The sequence below is a fragment of the Bombina bombina genome, chromosome 6 (genome assembly GCF_027579735.1).
Source record: "Bombina bombina isolate aBomBom1 chromosome 6, aBomBom1.pri, whole genome shotgun sequence".
NCBI lineage: Eukaryota > Metazoa > Chordata > Amphibia > Anura > Bombinatoridae > Bombina > Bombina bombina.
This window is the reverse complement of record NC_069504.1, coordinates 78,024,388-78,042,438: the sequence shown is the minus strand read 5'-3', so window position 1 is coordinate 78,042,438 and position 18,051 is coordinate 78,024,388. Positions and strand designations below refer to the sequence as shown.

The following is an 18,051-nucleotide window of genomic DNA, read 5'->3' as shown; positions in this document are numbered from 1 at the left end:
ATCAGTGGACTCATTGTGTCTTAAAAAAGAAAAGAAAATGTATGCTTACCTGATAAATTTATTTCTTTTTTGACACGATGAGTCCACGGCCCGCCCTGTTCTTCTAAGACAGATTGTGGGTTATTGTAAACTTCAGACACCTCTACAACTTGGCTTTTCCTTTCTCTTCCGAACTTCGGTCTAATGACTGGAGTGGGAAGGAAGGGAGAAGCTATTTAACAGCTCTGCTGTGGTGTTCTTTGCCTCCTCCTGCTGACCAGGAAGTGAATATCCCATTAGTAATTGTAAGATGATCTTTGGACTCATCGTGTCAAAAAATAAATAAATTTATCAGGTAAGCATAAATTTTCTTTTTAGTTTTCTTTTCTCTGAGCTTAGCAACCATACTTTGTTATTTTCCACCAGGATATTTTGTTTATTTATTTTGCCACTAAAGGAAATTTTTCACATCTGGTGCTATTTTTTCTTCTTTATTGTTGACCAGAAAATTGTCGCTATGGTTTCCATGGGTGAGTGAGTCGGGTGGGGTACCAACCTCAAGGGTCACTTAACAAACAGTATTGATATGGTTATACTACAAGTAGTTTTAAGACATTGTTGGTGACTTCCAACTGATCTGTTTACCAGATTGGGACAAAATGTTTCTAACGGTGGGAAAGGTAAGCTTCTGGTACTTACAGAAAGGCCAGTGCATTCATGGAACAAACTTTCACTAGGCCTGGTAAAGCAAAATACTGTAAGGGAATTAAAGAATGCCTTGGGTATGCATAAAGTTATTCTAAAAATGTAAGCTTATACCTCAGAATGAAATGTTAACTACTTGAGGGGTCTTGATTCTTATGTTACTAGCACAAGTTTACCCACTAGGGCCTCAATATACTTCTGTAAGTATTCAGCTTTGTCCAACACTGATGCTTGCAAGCTGGAGATTTTGCAGGTGTTAACATTTTCTCACACAGAGATGGTCTAAAAATCTGGTCTTTCTCCAACTTGTGTTTTTAGAAAAAAAAAACACAAGTTATTCTTGCAAGTGAAGCTTACTAATCCTATCTGTACTTTTTGACCCCTTGACAGCCAGAGATAGAGACCTTCACAGCTAGTGATTGCAGCTAAAAATGTCCCTGCAAAAATGTGAAATTCTCCAAGGTGTGTTTACATTTTTGTAAAGATTTAATTTAATTTTATTTTGTCCTTGTCTTCTGTTTGCTTCCTTCCCAGCCAGAGAAGTGGAATAAAATCAAATTGGTTGTTACCCAAGAAGATGTGGAATTGGCATATCAGGAGGCAATGATGAACATGGCACGGTTAAACAGAACAGGTATTTCATTTTTTATTTTTATATATATATATATATATATATATATATATACATACATACATATATATATATGTGTGTGTGTTTGTATATGTGTGTGTGTGTGTGTGTGTGTGTATATATATATATATATATATATATATATATATATATGTGTGTGTGTGTGTGTGTGTGTGTGTGTATATATGTGTGTGTGTATATATGTGTATATATGTGTGTGTGACAATTTCCATGATTTCCATTTATAAATAATTGGGTGTTTGCATCAGCAATTTCATTTTGATCAATCAAATAACTTTTAACTGAAGGACACAGTAATATTTCAGTAGTGAAATGAGGTTTATTGGGTAAACAGAAAATGTGCAATATGCATCAAAACGAAATTAGACAGGTGCATAAACTTGGGCACCCTTGTCATTTTGTTGATTTGAATACCTTTAACTACCTAGCAGTGATTAATTGGAACACACAATTGGTTTGGTGAGCCCATTAAGCCTTGAACTTCATAGACAGGTGCATCCAATCCTGAGAAAAGGTATTTAAGGTGGCCAATTGCAAGTTGTTGTTCTCTTTGACTCTGGCAACATGGGGGCCTCTAAACAACTCTCAAATGACCTGAAAACAAAGATTGTTTAACATTATGGTTTAGGGGAAGGCTACAAAAAGCTATGGCAGATATTTAAGCTGTCAGTGACCACTTAGAGGATTATAGTGAGGAAATGGAAGACCACAGGCACAGTTCTTGTTCAGGCCAGAAGTTGCAGGCCAAGTAAAATATTGGAGAGGCAAAGGATAGTGAGCACGGTCAAAAACAGCCCACAGACCACCTCCAAAGACCTACAACATCATCTTGCTGCAGATGGTGTCACTGTGCATCATTCAACAATTCAGCACACTTTGCATAAGGTGAAGCTGTATGGGAGAGTGATGCGGAAGAAGCCTTTTCTGCACACACGCCACAAACAGAGTCGCTTGAGGTATGCAAACACACATTTGGACAAGCCAGCTTCATTTTGGAAGAAGGTGCTGTGGACTGATGAAACAAAGATTGAGTTATTTGGTCATAACAAGGGGCGTTATGCATGGCGGCAAAAAAACACAGCGTTCCAAGACAAACACTTGATACCCACAGTAAAATTTGGTGGATTTTCCATCATACTGTGGGGCTGTGTGGCCAGTGCCAGAACTGGGAATCTTGTTAAAGTTGAGGGTCGCATGGAGTCCACTCAATATCAGCAGATACTTGAGAATAATGTTGAGGAATCCGTCACAAAGTTGAAGTTACGTCAGGACTGGATATTTCATTAAGACAACGACCCAAAACACTGCTGAAAATCTACCATGGCATTTATGCATCGGAACAAGTACAATGTTCTGGAATGGCCATCCCAGACCTGAATATCATTGAAAATCTGTGGGGTGATGTAAAGCGGGCTGTCCATGCTCTGCAACCATCAAACCTAACTGAACTGGAGATGTTTTGCAAGGAGGAATGGTCCAAAATACTTTCATCCAGAATCTAGAAACTCATTACAGGCTATAGAAAGTGTCTAGAGGCTGTTATTTCTGCTAAAGGAGGCTCTACTAAATATTGATGCAATCTTTTTGTTGGGGTGCCAAAATTTATGCACCTGTCTAATGTCATTTGATGCATATTGCACATTTTCTGTTAATTCAAAAAACCTAATTTCTCCAACATTGGTGTGTCCGGTCCACGGCGTCATCCTTACTTGTGGGAATATCTCTTCCCCAACAGGAAATGGCAAAGAGTCCCAGCAAAGCTGGCCATATAGTCCCTCCTAGGCTCCGCCCACCCCAGTCATTCTCTTTGCCGTTGCACAGGCAACATCTCCACGGAGATGGTTAAGAGTTTTTGGTGTTTAAATGTAGTTTTTTATTCTTCTATCAAGTGTTTGTTATTTTAAAATAGTGCTGGTATGTACTATTTACTCTGAAACAGAAAAGGATGAAGATTTCTGTTTGTGAGAGGAAGATGATTTTAGCAGACAGTAACTAAAATCGATTGCTGTTTCCACATAGGACTGTTGAGATGAAGTAACTTCAGTTGGGGGAAACAGTTAGCAGACTTTTCTGCTTAAGGTATGACTAGCCATATTTCTAACAAGACTGTGTAATGCTGGAAGGCTGTCATTTCCCCTCATGGGGACCGGTAAGCCATTTTCTTAGTCTCAAACAGAATAAAGGGCTTAATATGGGCTATAAAACTGGTAGACATTTTTATGGGCTAAATCGATTGCTTTATTTGGACATTTTATACATGTTTATGCTGATCATTCACATTTATAAACTTGGGGAACGTTTTTTAACGGCAGGCACTATGTTAGACCCCTTTTCCAGTCAGGGAGGGCCTTCCCAGTTGTAGGCTGAGCCTCATTTTCGCGCCATTACTGCGCAGTTGTTTTTGAGAGCAAGACATGCAGATGCATGTGTGAGGATTTGAAAGTAGCTGGAAAAGTTTCTAGAAGGCGTCATTTGGTATCGTATTCCCCTCTGGGCTTGGTTATTTTAAGGGTTAAAGCTCTGAAAATTGGTGTGCAATACTCTTAATGCTTTAAGACACTGTGGTGAAATTTTGGTAATTTTTGAACAATTCCTTCATACTTTTTCACATATTCATTAATAAAGTGTTTTCTGTTTAAAATTTAAAGAGACAGTAACGGTTTTGTTTTAAAACGTTTTTTGTGTGCTTTATTGACAAGTTTAAGCCTGTTTAACATGTCTGTGCCTTCGGATAAGCTATGTTCTATATGTATGAAAGCCAATGTGTCTCCCCATTTAAAATTGTGTGATAATTGTGCCATAGCGTCCAAACAAAGTAAGGACAGTACTGCCACAGATAATGAAATTGCCCAAGATGATTCCTCAGATGAGGGGAGTAGACATAATACATCATCTCCTACTGTGTCTACACCAGTTTTGCTCACGCAGGAGGCCCCTAGTACATCTAGCGCGCCAATGCTTATTACCATGCAACAATTGACGGCTGTAATGGATAGCTCCATAGCAAATATTTTATCCAAAATGCCTGCATATCAGAGAAAGCGCGATTGCTTTGTTTTAAACACTGAAGAGCAGGAGGGCGCTGATGATAATTGTTCTGTCATTCCCTCACACCAATCTGAAGTGGCCATGAGGGAGGTTTTGTCAGATGGGGAAATTTCAGATTCAGGAAAAATTTCTCAACAAGCTGAACCTTATGTTGTGACATTTAAATTTAAATTAGAGCATCTCCGCGCACTGCTTAAGGAGGTGTTATCTACTCTGGATGATTGTGACAACTTGGTCATTCCAGAGAAATTATGCAAGATGGACAAGTTTCTAGAGGTTCCGGTGCACCCCAACGCTTTTCCTATACCCAAGCGGGTGGCGGACATAGTGAATAAGGAGTGGGAGAAGCCCGGCATACCTTTTGTTCCCCCCCTATATTTAAGAAATTATTTCCTATGGTCGACCCCAGAAAGGACTTATGGCAGACAGTCCCTAAGGTCGAGGGGGCAGTTTCTACTCTAAACAAGCGCACTACTATTCCTATCGAGGATAGTTGTGCTTTCAAAGATCCTATGGATAAAAAATTGGAGGGTTTGCGTAAAAAGATTTTTGTACAGCAAGGTTACCTTCTACAACCCATTTCGTGCATTGTTCCTGTCACTACAGCAGCGTGGTTCTGGTTCGAGGAACTAGAAAAGTCGCTCAGTAGAGAGACTCCATATGAGGAGGTTATGGACAGAGTTCACGCACTTAAGTTGGCTAACTCTTTTATTTTAGATGCCGCTTTGCAATTAGCTAGATTAGCGGCGAAAAATTCAGGGTTTGCAATTGTGGCGCTCAGAGCGCTTTGGCTAAAGTCTTGGTCAGCGGATGTATCATCCAAGACAAAATTGCTTAACATCCCTTTCAAAGGTAAAACTCTATTTGGACCAGAATTGAAAGAGATTATCTCAGACATCACTGGGGGAAAGGGCCACGCCCTTCCTCAAGATAGGCCTTTCAAGGCCAAGAATAAGTCTAATTTTCGTTCCTTTCGCAATTTCAGGAACGGACCGGCCTCTAATTCTGCATCCTCTAAGCAAGAGGGTAATGCCTCACAGCCCAAACCAGCCTGGAAGCCTATGCAAGGCTGGAACAAGGGTAAGCAGGCCAAGAAGCCTGCCGCTGCTAACAAAACAGCATGAAGGAGTAGCCCCTGATCCGGGACCGGATCTAGTAGGGGGCAGACTCTCTCTCTTTGCTCAGGCTTGGGCAAGAGATGTTCAGGATCCCTGGGCACTAGAAATAGTTTCTCAGGGTTATCTTCTGGAATTCAGGGAACTACCCCCAAGGGGAAGGTTCCACATGTCTCACTTATCCTTAAACCAAATAAGGAGACAGGCGTTCTTACATTGTGTAGAAGACCTGTTAAAGATGGGAGTGATACACCCAGTTCCAATAGAGGAACAAGGAATGGGATTTTATTCATATCTGTTCGTAGTTCCCAAAAAAGAGGGAACTTTCAGACCAATTTTGGATTTGAAGATCCTAAACAAATTTCTCAGGGTACCATCGTTCAAGATGGAAACCATTCGAACGATTTTACCCACTATCCAGGAAGGTCAATTTATGACTATCGTGGATCTAAAGGATGCGTACCTACATATTCCTATCCACAAAGAACATCATCAGTTCCTAAGGTTCGCCTTTCTGGACAAACATTACCAGTTTGTGGCCCTCCCATTCGGGTTAGCCACTGCTCCAAGGATTTTCACAAAGGTACTAGGGTCCCTTCTAGCGGTTCTAAGACCGAGGGGCATTGCAGTAGTACCATACTTGGACGACATTCTAATACAAGCGTCGTCCCTGTCAACAGCAAAGGCTCATACAGACATCGTTCTGGCCTTTCTCAGATCACACGGTCTCCGTCAACAAGAGTTCCCTTCTTGGGAACAATAATAGATTCCTTAGAAATGAGGATTTTTCTGACAGAGGTCAGAAAGTCAAAACTTCTAAGCACTTGTCAAGTTCTTCATTCTGTTCCAGGTCCTTCCATAGCGCAGTGCATGGAAGTAGTAGGGTTGATGGTTGCAGCAATGGACATAGTTCCTTTTGCACGAATTCATCTAAGACCATTACAACTGTGCATGCTCAAACAGTGGAATGGGGACTATACAGACTTGTCTCCAATGATTCAAGTAGATCAGAAGACCAGAGATTCACTCCGTTGGTGACTGACCCTGGACCATCTATCCCAGGGAATGAGCTTCCGCAGACCAGAGTGGGTCATTGTCACGACCGACGCCAGTCTAGTGGGCTTGGGCGCGGTCTGGGAATCCCTGAAAGCTCAGGGACTGTGGTCTCGGGAAGAGTCTCTTCTCCCGATAAACATTCTGGAACTAAGAGCGATCTTCAATGCTCTCAGGGCTTGGCCTCAGCTAGCAAAGGCCAGATTCATAAGATTCCAATCAGACAACATGACGACCGTTGCGTATATCAATCATCAGGGGGGAACAAGGAGTTCCCTGGCGATGAAAGAAGTGACCAAAATAATTCAATGGGCGGAGGATCACTCCTGCCACCTATCTGCGATCCACATCCCAGGTGTGGAAAACTGGGAAGCGGATTATCTATGTCGTCAGACATTCCATCCGGGGGAGTGGGAACTCCACCCGGAGATCTTTGCCAAACTAACTCAATTATGGGGCATTCCAGACATGGATCTGATGGCGTCTCGTCAGTACTTCAAGGTTCCTTGCTACGGGTCCAGATCCAGGGATCCCAAGGCGACTCTAGTAGATGCACTAGTAGCACCTTGGACCTTCAACCTAGCTTATGTATTTCCACCGTTTCCTCTCATTCCCAGGCTGGTAGCCAGGATCAAACAGGAGAGGGCCTCGGTGATCTTGATAGCTCCTGCGTGGCTACGCAGGACTTGGTATGCAGACCTGGTGAATATGTCATCGGTTCCACCATGGAAGCTACCTTTGAGACAGGACCTTCTTGTTCAGGGTCCATTCGAACATCCAAATCTGGTCTCCCTCCAGCTGACGGCTTGGAGATTGAACGCTTGATTCTATCAAAGCGTGGGTTTTCAGATTCTGTGATAGATACTCTGGTTCAGGCCAGAAAACCGGTAACTAGAAAGATTTACCATAAAATATGGAAAAGATATATCTGTTGGTGTGAATCCAAAGGATTCCCATGGAATAAGATAAAAATTCCTAAGATTCTCTCCTTTCTACAAGAAGGTTTGGAGAAAGGATTATCTGCAAGTTCTCTAAAGGGACAGATCTCTGCTTTATCTGTCTTACTACACAAAAGACTGGCAGCTGTGCCAGATGTTCAAGCATTTGTTCAGGCTCTGGTTAGGATCAAGCCTGTTTACAGACCTTTGATTCCTCCCTGGAGTCTAAATCTAGTTCTTTCAGTTCTTCAAGGGGTTCCGTTTGAACCTTTACATTCCATAGATATTGTTACTATCTTGGAAAGTTTTGTTTTTGGTTGCTATTTCTTCTGCTAGAAGAGTTTCAGAGTTATCTGCTCTGCAGTGTTCTCCGCCCTATCTGGTGTTCCATGCAGATAAGGTGGTTTTGCGTACTAAGCCTGGTTTTCTTCCAAAGGTTGTTTCTAACAAGAATATTAACCAGGAGATAGTTGTACCTTCTTTATGTCCGAATCCAGTTTCAAAGAAGGAACGTTTGTTACACAATTTGGACGTAGTCCGTGCTCTAAAATTTTATTTAGAGGCTACAAAAGATTTCAGACAAACATCTTCTTTGTTTGTTGTCTATTCTGGTAAAAGGAGAGGTCAAAAAGCGACTTCTACCTCTCTCTCTTTTTGGCTTAAAAGCATCATCCGATTGGCTTATGAGACTGCCGGACGGCAGCCTCCTGAAAGAATTACAGCTCACTCCACTAGGGCTGTGGCTTCCACATGGGCCTTCAAGAACGAGGCTTCTGTTGACCAGATATGTAAGGCAGCGACTTGGTCTTCACTGCACACTTTTGCCAAATTTTACAAATTTGATACTTTTGCTTCTTCGGGGGCTATTTTTGGGAGAAAGGTTTTGCAAGCCGTGGTGCCTTCCGTTTAGGTAACCTGATTTGCTCCCTCCCTTCATCCGTGTCCTAAAGCTTTGGTATTGGTTCCCACAAGTAAGGATGACGCCGTGGACCGGACACACCAATGTTGGAGAAAACAGAATTTATGCTTACCTGATAAATTACTTTCTCCAACGGTGTGTCCGGTCCACGGCCCGCCCTGGTTTTTTAATCAGGTCTGATGAATTATTTTCTCTAACTACAGTTACCACGGTACCATATGGTTTCTCCTATATTTTTCCTCCTGTCCGTTGGTCGAATGACTGGGGTGGGCGGAGCCTAGGAGGGACTATATGGCCAGCTTTGCTGGGACTCTTTGCCATTTCCTTCTGGGGAAGAGATATTCCCACAAGTAAGGATGACGCCGTGGACCGGACACACCGTTGGAGAAAGTAATTTATCAGGTAAGCATAAATTCTGTTTTCACTACTGAAAAATTACTGTGGCCTTCAGTTATTTGATAGATCAAAATGAAATTTCTGATCCAAACACCCAATTATTTATAGATGAAAATCATGGAAATTGTCAGGGGTGCCTAAACTTTTGCATACAACTGTGTGTGTGTGTGTGTGTGTGTGTGTGTGTGTATGTATGTATGTATGTATGTATGTGTATATATATATATATATATATATATATATATATATATATATATATATATATATATATATATACATACATACAGGTAGCCCTCAGTTTACGCCGGGGTTAGGTTCCAGAAGGAATAGTTGTAAATCGAAACTGTTGTAAATTGAAACCCAGTTTATAATGTAAGTCAATGGGAACTGAAGGAGATAGGTTCCAGGCCTCTCTCAAAATTGTCATAAGTAACACCTAATACATTATTTTTAAAGCTTTGAAATGAAGACTTTAAATGCTAAACAGCATTATAAACCTAATAAAATAATCACACAACACAGAATATATAATTCAACTAAGTTAAATGAACAAAAACATTTGCTAAACAGCATTATAAACCTAATAAAATAATCACACAACACAGACTTCATTTGCATTTTTCTGCAAACAGTTCTTTCTATGCATTCCAATCTGGACTGATTTATAGACAGGAACATCTTTTTCCTTTGAAATCTGCTCGCTAGCTCAGGTCTGGTTAAACTGATTAATTTCAGCTTGCTTTGTTGTGCTGCAACACAAGCGGACAGCTCCACCTACTGGCTATTTTAATAAATGCACTGCTTCTCAATGCTTTTCAATAGCAGTCACATGACTGAAAAAAAAGGTTGTTATTCTGAAACGGTGTAAATTGAACCGTTGTAAAACGAGGGCCACCTGTATATATATATATATATATATATATATATATATATATATATATATATATATATATATATATATATATATATATATATATATATATATAATGTGTGTCTATATTGAAATAAAACCTCTAGAGAGACCCACCCAAAGACCACTATGTTAGGATATTTACCTAGTTTGTGCACCATTTTACATAGATTTTCAGTATTTTTAAGCAAGCTTAGATCACATTTAATAAATAGGATCATTTCCTAGTACTAGTAGTTGATGAAAAGTTGGAAACATCGCTCACACCACATGTTTAAACTGTGAAGCTTGTCCATAACTAAAATATTCATATAAATATGCAAAATGATAATTCTGCTGTATGAACTCCTGTTAGTGAGGTGTAAAAAGGAATTCAAATGCATTAGGCAGTTTTCATCAATATTGAATACAGTAGCAACCACGTTTACCTTTTGCATAGTGCATAATATATATATTTTGCATTTGAAGTACACAGATCTTTCCCTAAAACCTTTGTTTTACATTTTTTAGTCCAGGTATACGAGAACCTTGCATCACCTGTTAAGGTTGTATACATAATCTGAACAACTTAACTGATTGAAACAGGCATGAGTTGCGATACTATAAACCATTAAACAAGACTTTTCTTTCATGTAATTGGCAAGAGTCTATGAGCTAGTGACGTATGGGATATACAATCCTATCAGGAGGGACAAAGTTTCCCAAACCTCAAAATGCCTATAAATACACCCCTCACCACACCCACAATTCAGTTTTACAAACTTTGCCTCCTATGGAGGTGGTGAAGTAAGTTTGTGCTATTTCTATGTTGATATGCGCTTCTCAGCATTGTTGAAGCCCGATTCCTCTCAGAGAGCTGCGGAATCTGTTGGCGCTCTACAAATACCTGATAATAAATAAATAAGAGTATAGCGAATGTCAGAGGGGCGTGAAGGGAGTATCACTTATTGAATACAATGATTTCCCTAACGGGGGTCTATTTCATAGGTTCTCTGTTATCGGTCGTAGAGATTCATCTCCTACCTCCCTTTTCAGATCGATGATATACTCTCAATTTACCATTAACTCTACTGATAACTGTTTCAGTACTGGTTTGGCTATCTGCTATATGTGGATGGGTGTCTTTTGGTAAGTATGTTTTTTATTACTTAAGACACCTCAGCTATGGTTTGACACTTTATGCATTTATATAAAGTTCTAAATATATGTATTGTACTTATATTTGCCATGAGTCGTCAGGTTCATGTATTTCCTTCTGCAGACTGTCAGTTTCATATTTGGGAAAAATAAACATTTTTTAAGAATTTTTTTTTTCTTTCCTGGGGTTTAGTCTTTTTTTCAATTGACTACTTACTTGCAAATTGTGGGTGGTATTAGGCCAGCGGGTGCGCCAAATGCTAGACTTTATTGCGTCATTCTTGGCGCAAGAAGTTTTTGGCTGAAAAATAAGTCTATGACGCAGCTTTGTCATTTCCGGCGTCATAGTTGATGCTGAAGCCTTACACACGGTTGCGTCATTGGTGACGCGAGTGTGTAATTTCTGGTTATTATTGGCGTCAAAAAAGTTTTCAGTTACGTTGTGCGTCATACTTGGCGCCAAACTTTTTCATTATTTTAATACCCCATTGATGTTTGCCTTTTGCCTATGCTATTTGCATTTATTTCCCATTCCTGAAACTGTCATATAAGGAAATTGATAATTTTGCTTTATTTGTTGTTTTTTCTTTTACATTTTGCAAGATGTCTCAATCTGATCCTGTCTCTGAAGTTTCTGCTGGAACATTGCTGCCTGACATCGGTTCTACCAAAGCTAAGTGCATTTGTTTTAAGATTGTGGAAATTATTTCGCTGAATGTCATTTGTAATAGTTGTCATGATAAACTTTTACATGCAGATAGTGTGTCCATCAGTAATAGTACATTGCCAGTCGCAGTTCCTTCAACTTCTAATGTACATGATATACCTATAAATTTTAAAGAATTTGTTTCTGATTCTATCCAGAAGGCTTTGTCTGTATTTCCACCTTCTAATAAACGTAAAAGGTCTTTTAAAACTTCTCATTCAGTTGATGAAATTTCAAATGACCAACAACATAATAATTTATCCTCCTCTGATGAGGATCTATCTGATACAGAAGATCCTTCCTCAGACATTGACATTGACAAATCTACTTATTTATTTAAAATAGAGTATATGCATTCTTTATTAAAAGAAGTGTTAATAACTTTGGATATTGAGGTAACCAGTCCTCTTGACGTTAAGTCTATTACCGTTTAAATGCTGTTTTTAAACCTCATGTGGTTTTTCCTATTCCTGAGGCTATTTCTGATATGATTTCTAAGGAATGGAATAAGCCAGGTACTTCTTTTATTCCTTCTTCAAGGTTTAAATCCTTTACCAGCAAATTCTATAGAGTTTTGGGAAAAAAATCCCCAAAGTTGATGGGGCTATTTCTTTTACAAGATATGACGAGTCCGCGGATTTCATCCTTGTGGGATTTATCCTCCTGCTAGCAGGAAGTGGCAAAGAGCACCACAGCAGAGCTGTATATATAGCTCCTCCCTTCCCTCCACCTCCAGTTATTCTCTTTGCCTGTGTTAGTGATAGGAAGAGGTAAAGTGAGGTGTTAGTTTAGTTTCTTCAATCAAGAAGTTTTTTATTTTAAAATGGTGCCAGTGAGCACTTAATCCCTAGGAGGAGTGGAGACATCTTATTTTTCTGCCCTGATACTAATGATCTTAGCAAAAATTATCTAATATCCGGTTGGTTTTCCACTGAGCAGTTGAAGGTAGTGTAAAGAAATATCTTCAGTGTGGAGAACCGTGTCATGCTACAAGCAGCATTGAGGTATGTTCAGTCATTTGTTTCTGGGGAGACTGGTTACATCAGAACAGGCTGACATTTTTCCCTAACTGGGGAGGGATACTCAGTAAGCACTATAGATATAAAAATGGTGTTCCTGGATCCTCTTTTGTTATAATGATATTATCAGTGTATTTGATTTTCACCTATTCATATGTGGGCTGATGCTGGGAAATGCGGTTTTGCTATCTATTGGCTGGTGTTTTTTTGGGTCATCAAAATGACAGGCCTGAGAGAGAGCTTTATTATGTGTGTTTTGGCATTTTTATTGTGAAAGAGTGTATGATGAGGGGCACATGGCGTTTTTCTCATTCAGGTTAATAATATTGACATGTTTGTTTTTCGGCCCATGTGGGCTTAAGTGCGGCTCAAGTACGCCCACGGTGGGCGGGGCTTATTTTCACGCGCTCAGTCGCGCAGTCTTTAGCAGAAACAAGCAGAACGGTCCTGAGCTCCGGTGGGGCCTAAGTTGATTTGTACTCCAGTGGTACAGAGGGACATAGGATCGCTATCTAAGACGAAGCAGCATAATTTGGGGGCAGGTAGGCGCCACAGTGCAGAGGCCTTAAGTGTTGATAAACTTCATAAAAGTTGATATTAATTGATAAATAGCTTACCAAACAAGCGGTGCAATATTGTAAGGTTTATTGGAAAGGGATCCTCAGGCCGAACTGAATGATGCCTTGGCAGTTCAACCTAGCTTATGTGTTTCCACCGTTTGCTCTCCTTCCCCGGGTGATTGCTCGGATCAAACAGGAGAGGGCTTCAGTAATTCTAGTCGCGCCTGCGTGGCCTCGCAGGACTTGGTATGCCGATCTAGTGGGCATGTCCTCTCTGCCGCCGTGGAAGCTTCCATTGAGGCAGGACCTTCTCATTCAGGGCCCCTTTAAACACCCAAATCTAGTTACTCTGCAACTGACTGCTTGGAGAATGAACGCTTGATTTTATCTAAGCGGGGGTTCTCTGATTCGGTCATTGATACTTTGATTCAGGCACGTAAGCCTGTCACTAGAAAGATCTACCATAAGATATGGCGTAAATATCTTTGTTGGTGTGAATCCAAGGGCTACTCATGGAGTAGAGTTAGGATTCCCAGGACTCTGTCTTTTCTCCAAGAAGGATTGGAGAAAGGTTTATCAGCTAGTTCCTTAAAGGGACAAATAGCTGCTTTGTCAATTTTACTACACAAACGTTTGGCAGATGTTCCAGATGTTCAGTCTTTTTGTCAGTCTCTGACCAGAATCAAGCCTGTGTTTAGACCAATTGCTCCACCCTGGAGTTTGAATTTAGTTCTTAATGTTCTTCAAGGGGTTCCGTTTGAACCCATGCATTCCATAGATATTAAGTTATTATCTTGGAAAGTTTTGTTTTTGGTTGCTATTTCTTCTGCTCGTAGAGTTTCTGAGCTTTCAGCGTTACAATGTGATTCGCCTTATCTTCCATTCTGATAAGGTGGTTTTACGTACCAAACCTGGTTTCTAATAAGAATATTAATCAGGAAATTGTTGTTCCTTCATTATGTCCTAACCCTTCTTCTAAGAAGGAGCGTCTGTTGCATAACTTGGACGTGGTCCGTGCCCTGAAGTTTTACTTGCAGGCGACTAAGGATTTCCGTCAATCATCTTCATTATTCATTGTTTTTTCTGGAAAGCGTAGGAGTCAGAAAGCTACGGCTACTTCTCTTTCCTTTTGGCTGAAGAGTATCATCCGTCTGGCGTATGAGACTGGACAGCAGCATCCTGAAAGACTTACGGCTCATTCTACTAGGGCTGTGGCTTCCTCATGGGCATTTAAAAACGATGCTTCTGTTGAACAGATTTGCAAGGCTGCAACTTGGTCGTCTCTTCACACTTTTTACAAATTTTACAAATTTGATACTTTTGCTTCTTCTGAAGCTGTTTTTGGGAGAAAGGTTCTTCAAGCAGTGGTGCCTTCCGTTTAGGTTCCTGTCTTGTCCCTCCCTTTCATCCGTGTCCTGTAGCTTTGGTATTGTATCCCACAAGTAAGGATGAAATCCGTGGACTCGTCATATCTTGTAAAAGAAAAGGAAATTTATGCTTACTTGATAAATTTATTTCTTTTACAATATGACGAGTCCACGGCCCACCCTGTCATTTCTAAGACAGGTATGTACTTATTTCTATAAACTTCAGTCACCTCTGCACCTTTGGCTTTTCCTTTCTCTTCTTAACTTCGGCCGAATGACTGGAGGTGGAGGGAAGGGGGAGTAGCTATATATACAGCTCTGCTGTGGTGCTCTTTGACACTTCCTGCTAGCAGGAGGATAAATCCCACAAGTAAGGATGAAATCTGTGGACTCGTCATCGTAAAAGAAATAAATTTATCAGGTAAGCATAAATTTCCTTTTCTACTCTTGCTAAACGTACCACTATTCCTATGGAAGATAGTACTTCCTTTAAGGATCCTTTAGATAGGAAGCTTGAATCTTATCTAAGGAAAGCCTATTTATATTCAGGTCATCTTCTCAGACCTGCAATTTCTTTGGCTGATGTTGCGGCTGCATCAACTTTCTGGTTGGAGAATTTAGCGCAACAAGAATCGGATTCTGACATATCTAGCATTATTCGCTTACTGAAATATGCTGATCATTTTATTTGTGATGCCATTTTTTATATTATCAAAATTGATGTTAGATCCATGTCTTTAGCTATATTAGCTAGAAGAGCTTTGTGGCTTAAATCTTGGAATGCTGATATGACATCTAAATCTAGATTACTATCTCTTTCTTTCCAAGGTAATAATTTATTTGGTTCTCAGTTGGATTCTATGATTTCAAATGTTACTGGGGGAAAGGGAGTTTTTTCTGCCTCAGGATAAAAAAACCTAAGGGTAAATCTAAGGCTTTTAACCGTTTTCGTTCCTTTCGTCCATTTCGTCAAAATAAGGAACAAAAAACTCAATCCTTCCCCCAAGGAATCTGTTTCCAATTGGAAGCCTTCCTCAAATTGGAATAAATCCAAGCCATTTAAGAAACCAAAGTCAGCCCCTAAGTCCGCATAAAGGTGCGGCCCTCATTCCAGCTCAGCTGGTAGGGGGCAGATTAAGGTTTTTCAAGGATATTTGGATAAATTCTGTCCAAAATCAATGGATTCAGAGCATTGTCTCTCAAGGGTATCGAATAGGATTCAGAGTAAGACCTCCTGTGAGAAGATTTTTTTCTCTCACGTATCCCAGCAAATCCAGTAAAAGCTCAGGCTTTCCTGAAGTGTGTTTCAGACCTGGAGTCTTAAGGGGTAATCATGCCAGTTCCTTTTCAGGAACAAGGTTTGGGGTTTTATTCAAATCTATTCATTGTCCCAAAGAAGGAAAATGTATTCAGTCCAGTTCTGGATCTGAAAATTTTTAATCGTTATGTAAAAGTACCGACTTTCAAGATGGTGACTATAAGGACTATTCAGCCTTTTGTTCAGTGAGGACATTATATGTCCACAATAGACTTGCAGGATGCATACCTTCATATTCCAATTCATCCAGAACATTATCAGTTCCTGAGATTCTCTTTTCTAGACAAGCATTACCAATTTGTTGCTCTTCCATTTAGGCGTAGCAACAGCTCCAAGGATCTTTTCAAAGGTTCTAGATGCCCTACTCTCTGTAATCAGAGAGCAGGGTATTGCGGTGTTTCCTTGTTTGGACGATATCTTGGTACTAGCTCAGTCTTTACATTCTGCAGAATCTCACACGAATCACGAATCAACTAGTGTTGTTTCTTCGGAAACATGGTTGGAGGATCAATTTACCAAAAAGTTTCTTGATTCCTCAGACAAGGGTCGCCTTTTTAGGCCTCCAGATAGATTCAGTGTCCATGACTCTGTCTCTAACAGACAAGAGATGTTTAAAATTGTTTGCAGCCTGCCGGCACCTTCAGTCTCAGTCATTCCCTTCAGTGGCTATGTGCATGGAAGATTTAGGTCTCATGACTGCAGCATCAGACGCGATCCCCTTTGCTCGTTTTCACATGAGACCTCTACAGCTTTGTATGCTGAACCAGTGGTGCAGGGATTATACAAAGATATCACAATTAATATCCTTAAATCCCAATGTACGACACTCTCTGACGTGGTGGATAGATCACCATCGTTTAGTTCAAGGGGCTTCTTTTGTTCGCCCAACCTGAACTGTGATCACAACAGATGCGAGTCTTTCAGGTTGGGGGGCTGTTTGGGGATCTCTGACAGCACAAGGTTTTTGGAAATCTCAAGAGGCGAGATTACCAATAAATATTTTAGAACTCCGTGCAATTCTCGGAGCGCTTCAGTTTTGGCCTCTGTTAAAGAGAGAACCGTTCATTTGTTTTCAGACAGACAATATCACAACAGTGGCATATGTCAATCATCAGGGTGGGACTCACAGTCCCCAAGCTATGAAAGAAGTATCTCGGATACTTGCTTGGGCGGAATCAGGCTCCTGTCTAATCTCTGCGGTGCATATCCCAGGTGTAGACAATTGGGAGGCGGATTATCTCAGCCGTCAGACTTTACATCCAGGGCAGTGGTCTCTCCATCCAGATGTGTTTTCTCAGATTGTTCAGATGTGTCTTCCAGAGATAGATCTCATGGCCTCTCATCTAAACAAGAAACTTCCCAGATACCTGTCCAGGTCCAGGGATATTCAGGCGGAATCAGTGGATGCGCTGACACTTCCTTGGTGTTATCATCCTGCTTACATTTTCCCGTCTCTAGTTCTCCTTCCAAGAGCGATCTCCAAAATCATCATGGAACAATCGTTTGTGTTGCTGGTGGCTCCAGCATGGCCACACAGGTTTTGGTATGCGGATCTGGTTCGGATGTCCAGTTGCCAGCCTTGGCCACTTACGTTAAGGCCGGACCTACTATCTCAAGGTCCTTTTTTCCATCAAGATCTCAAATCATTAAATTTGAAGGTATGGAAATTGAACGCTTAGTACTTTTCTCTGACTCAGTGATTAATACTATGTTACAAGCTCGTAAATCTGTCTCTAGAAAGATTTATTATAGAGTTTGGAAGACTTACATTTCATGGTGTTCTTCTCATAAATTCTCTTGGCATTCTTTTAGAATTCCTAGAATTTTACAGTTTCTTCAGGATGGTTTGGATAATGGTTGGTCTGCAAGTTCCTTGAAGGGACAAATCTCTGCTCTTTCTGTTTTATTTCACAGAAAGATTGCTATACTTCCTGATATTCACTGTTTTGTACAGGCTTTAGTTCGTATTAAGCCTGTCATTAAATCAATTTCTCCTCCTTGGAGTCTTAATTTGGTTTTGAAGGCTTTACAGGCTCCTCCATTTAAGCCTATGCATTCTTTGGACATTAAACTACTTTCTTGGAAAGTGTTGTTCCTTTTGGCTATCTCTTCTGCTAGAAGAGTTTCTGTGCTATCTGCTCTTTCTTGTGAGTCTCCTTTTCTGATATTACATCAGGACAAGACAGTTTTGCGGACTTCTTTTCAATTTTTACCTAAGGTTGTCAATTC

General features: G+C 40.4%; 1 protein-coding gene across 2 annotated transcripts in view; it reads left to right on the top strand.

Moving 5' to 3' along the window:
• The window catches only part of SEPHS1 (selenophosphate synthetase 1), a 153,834-nt gene that overhangs the window by 102,933 nt on the left and 32,850 nt on the right, over positions 1–18,051 (top strand). For both annotated transcript variants that reach the window (XM_053716487.1, XM_053716486.1), the window contains one exon: positions 1,219–1,318. In XM_053716487.1, the coding sequence (XP_053572462.1) occupies positions 1,219–1,318 (100 nt within the window). The remainder of the gene's footprint in view (positions 1–1,218; positions 1,319–18,051) is intronic.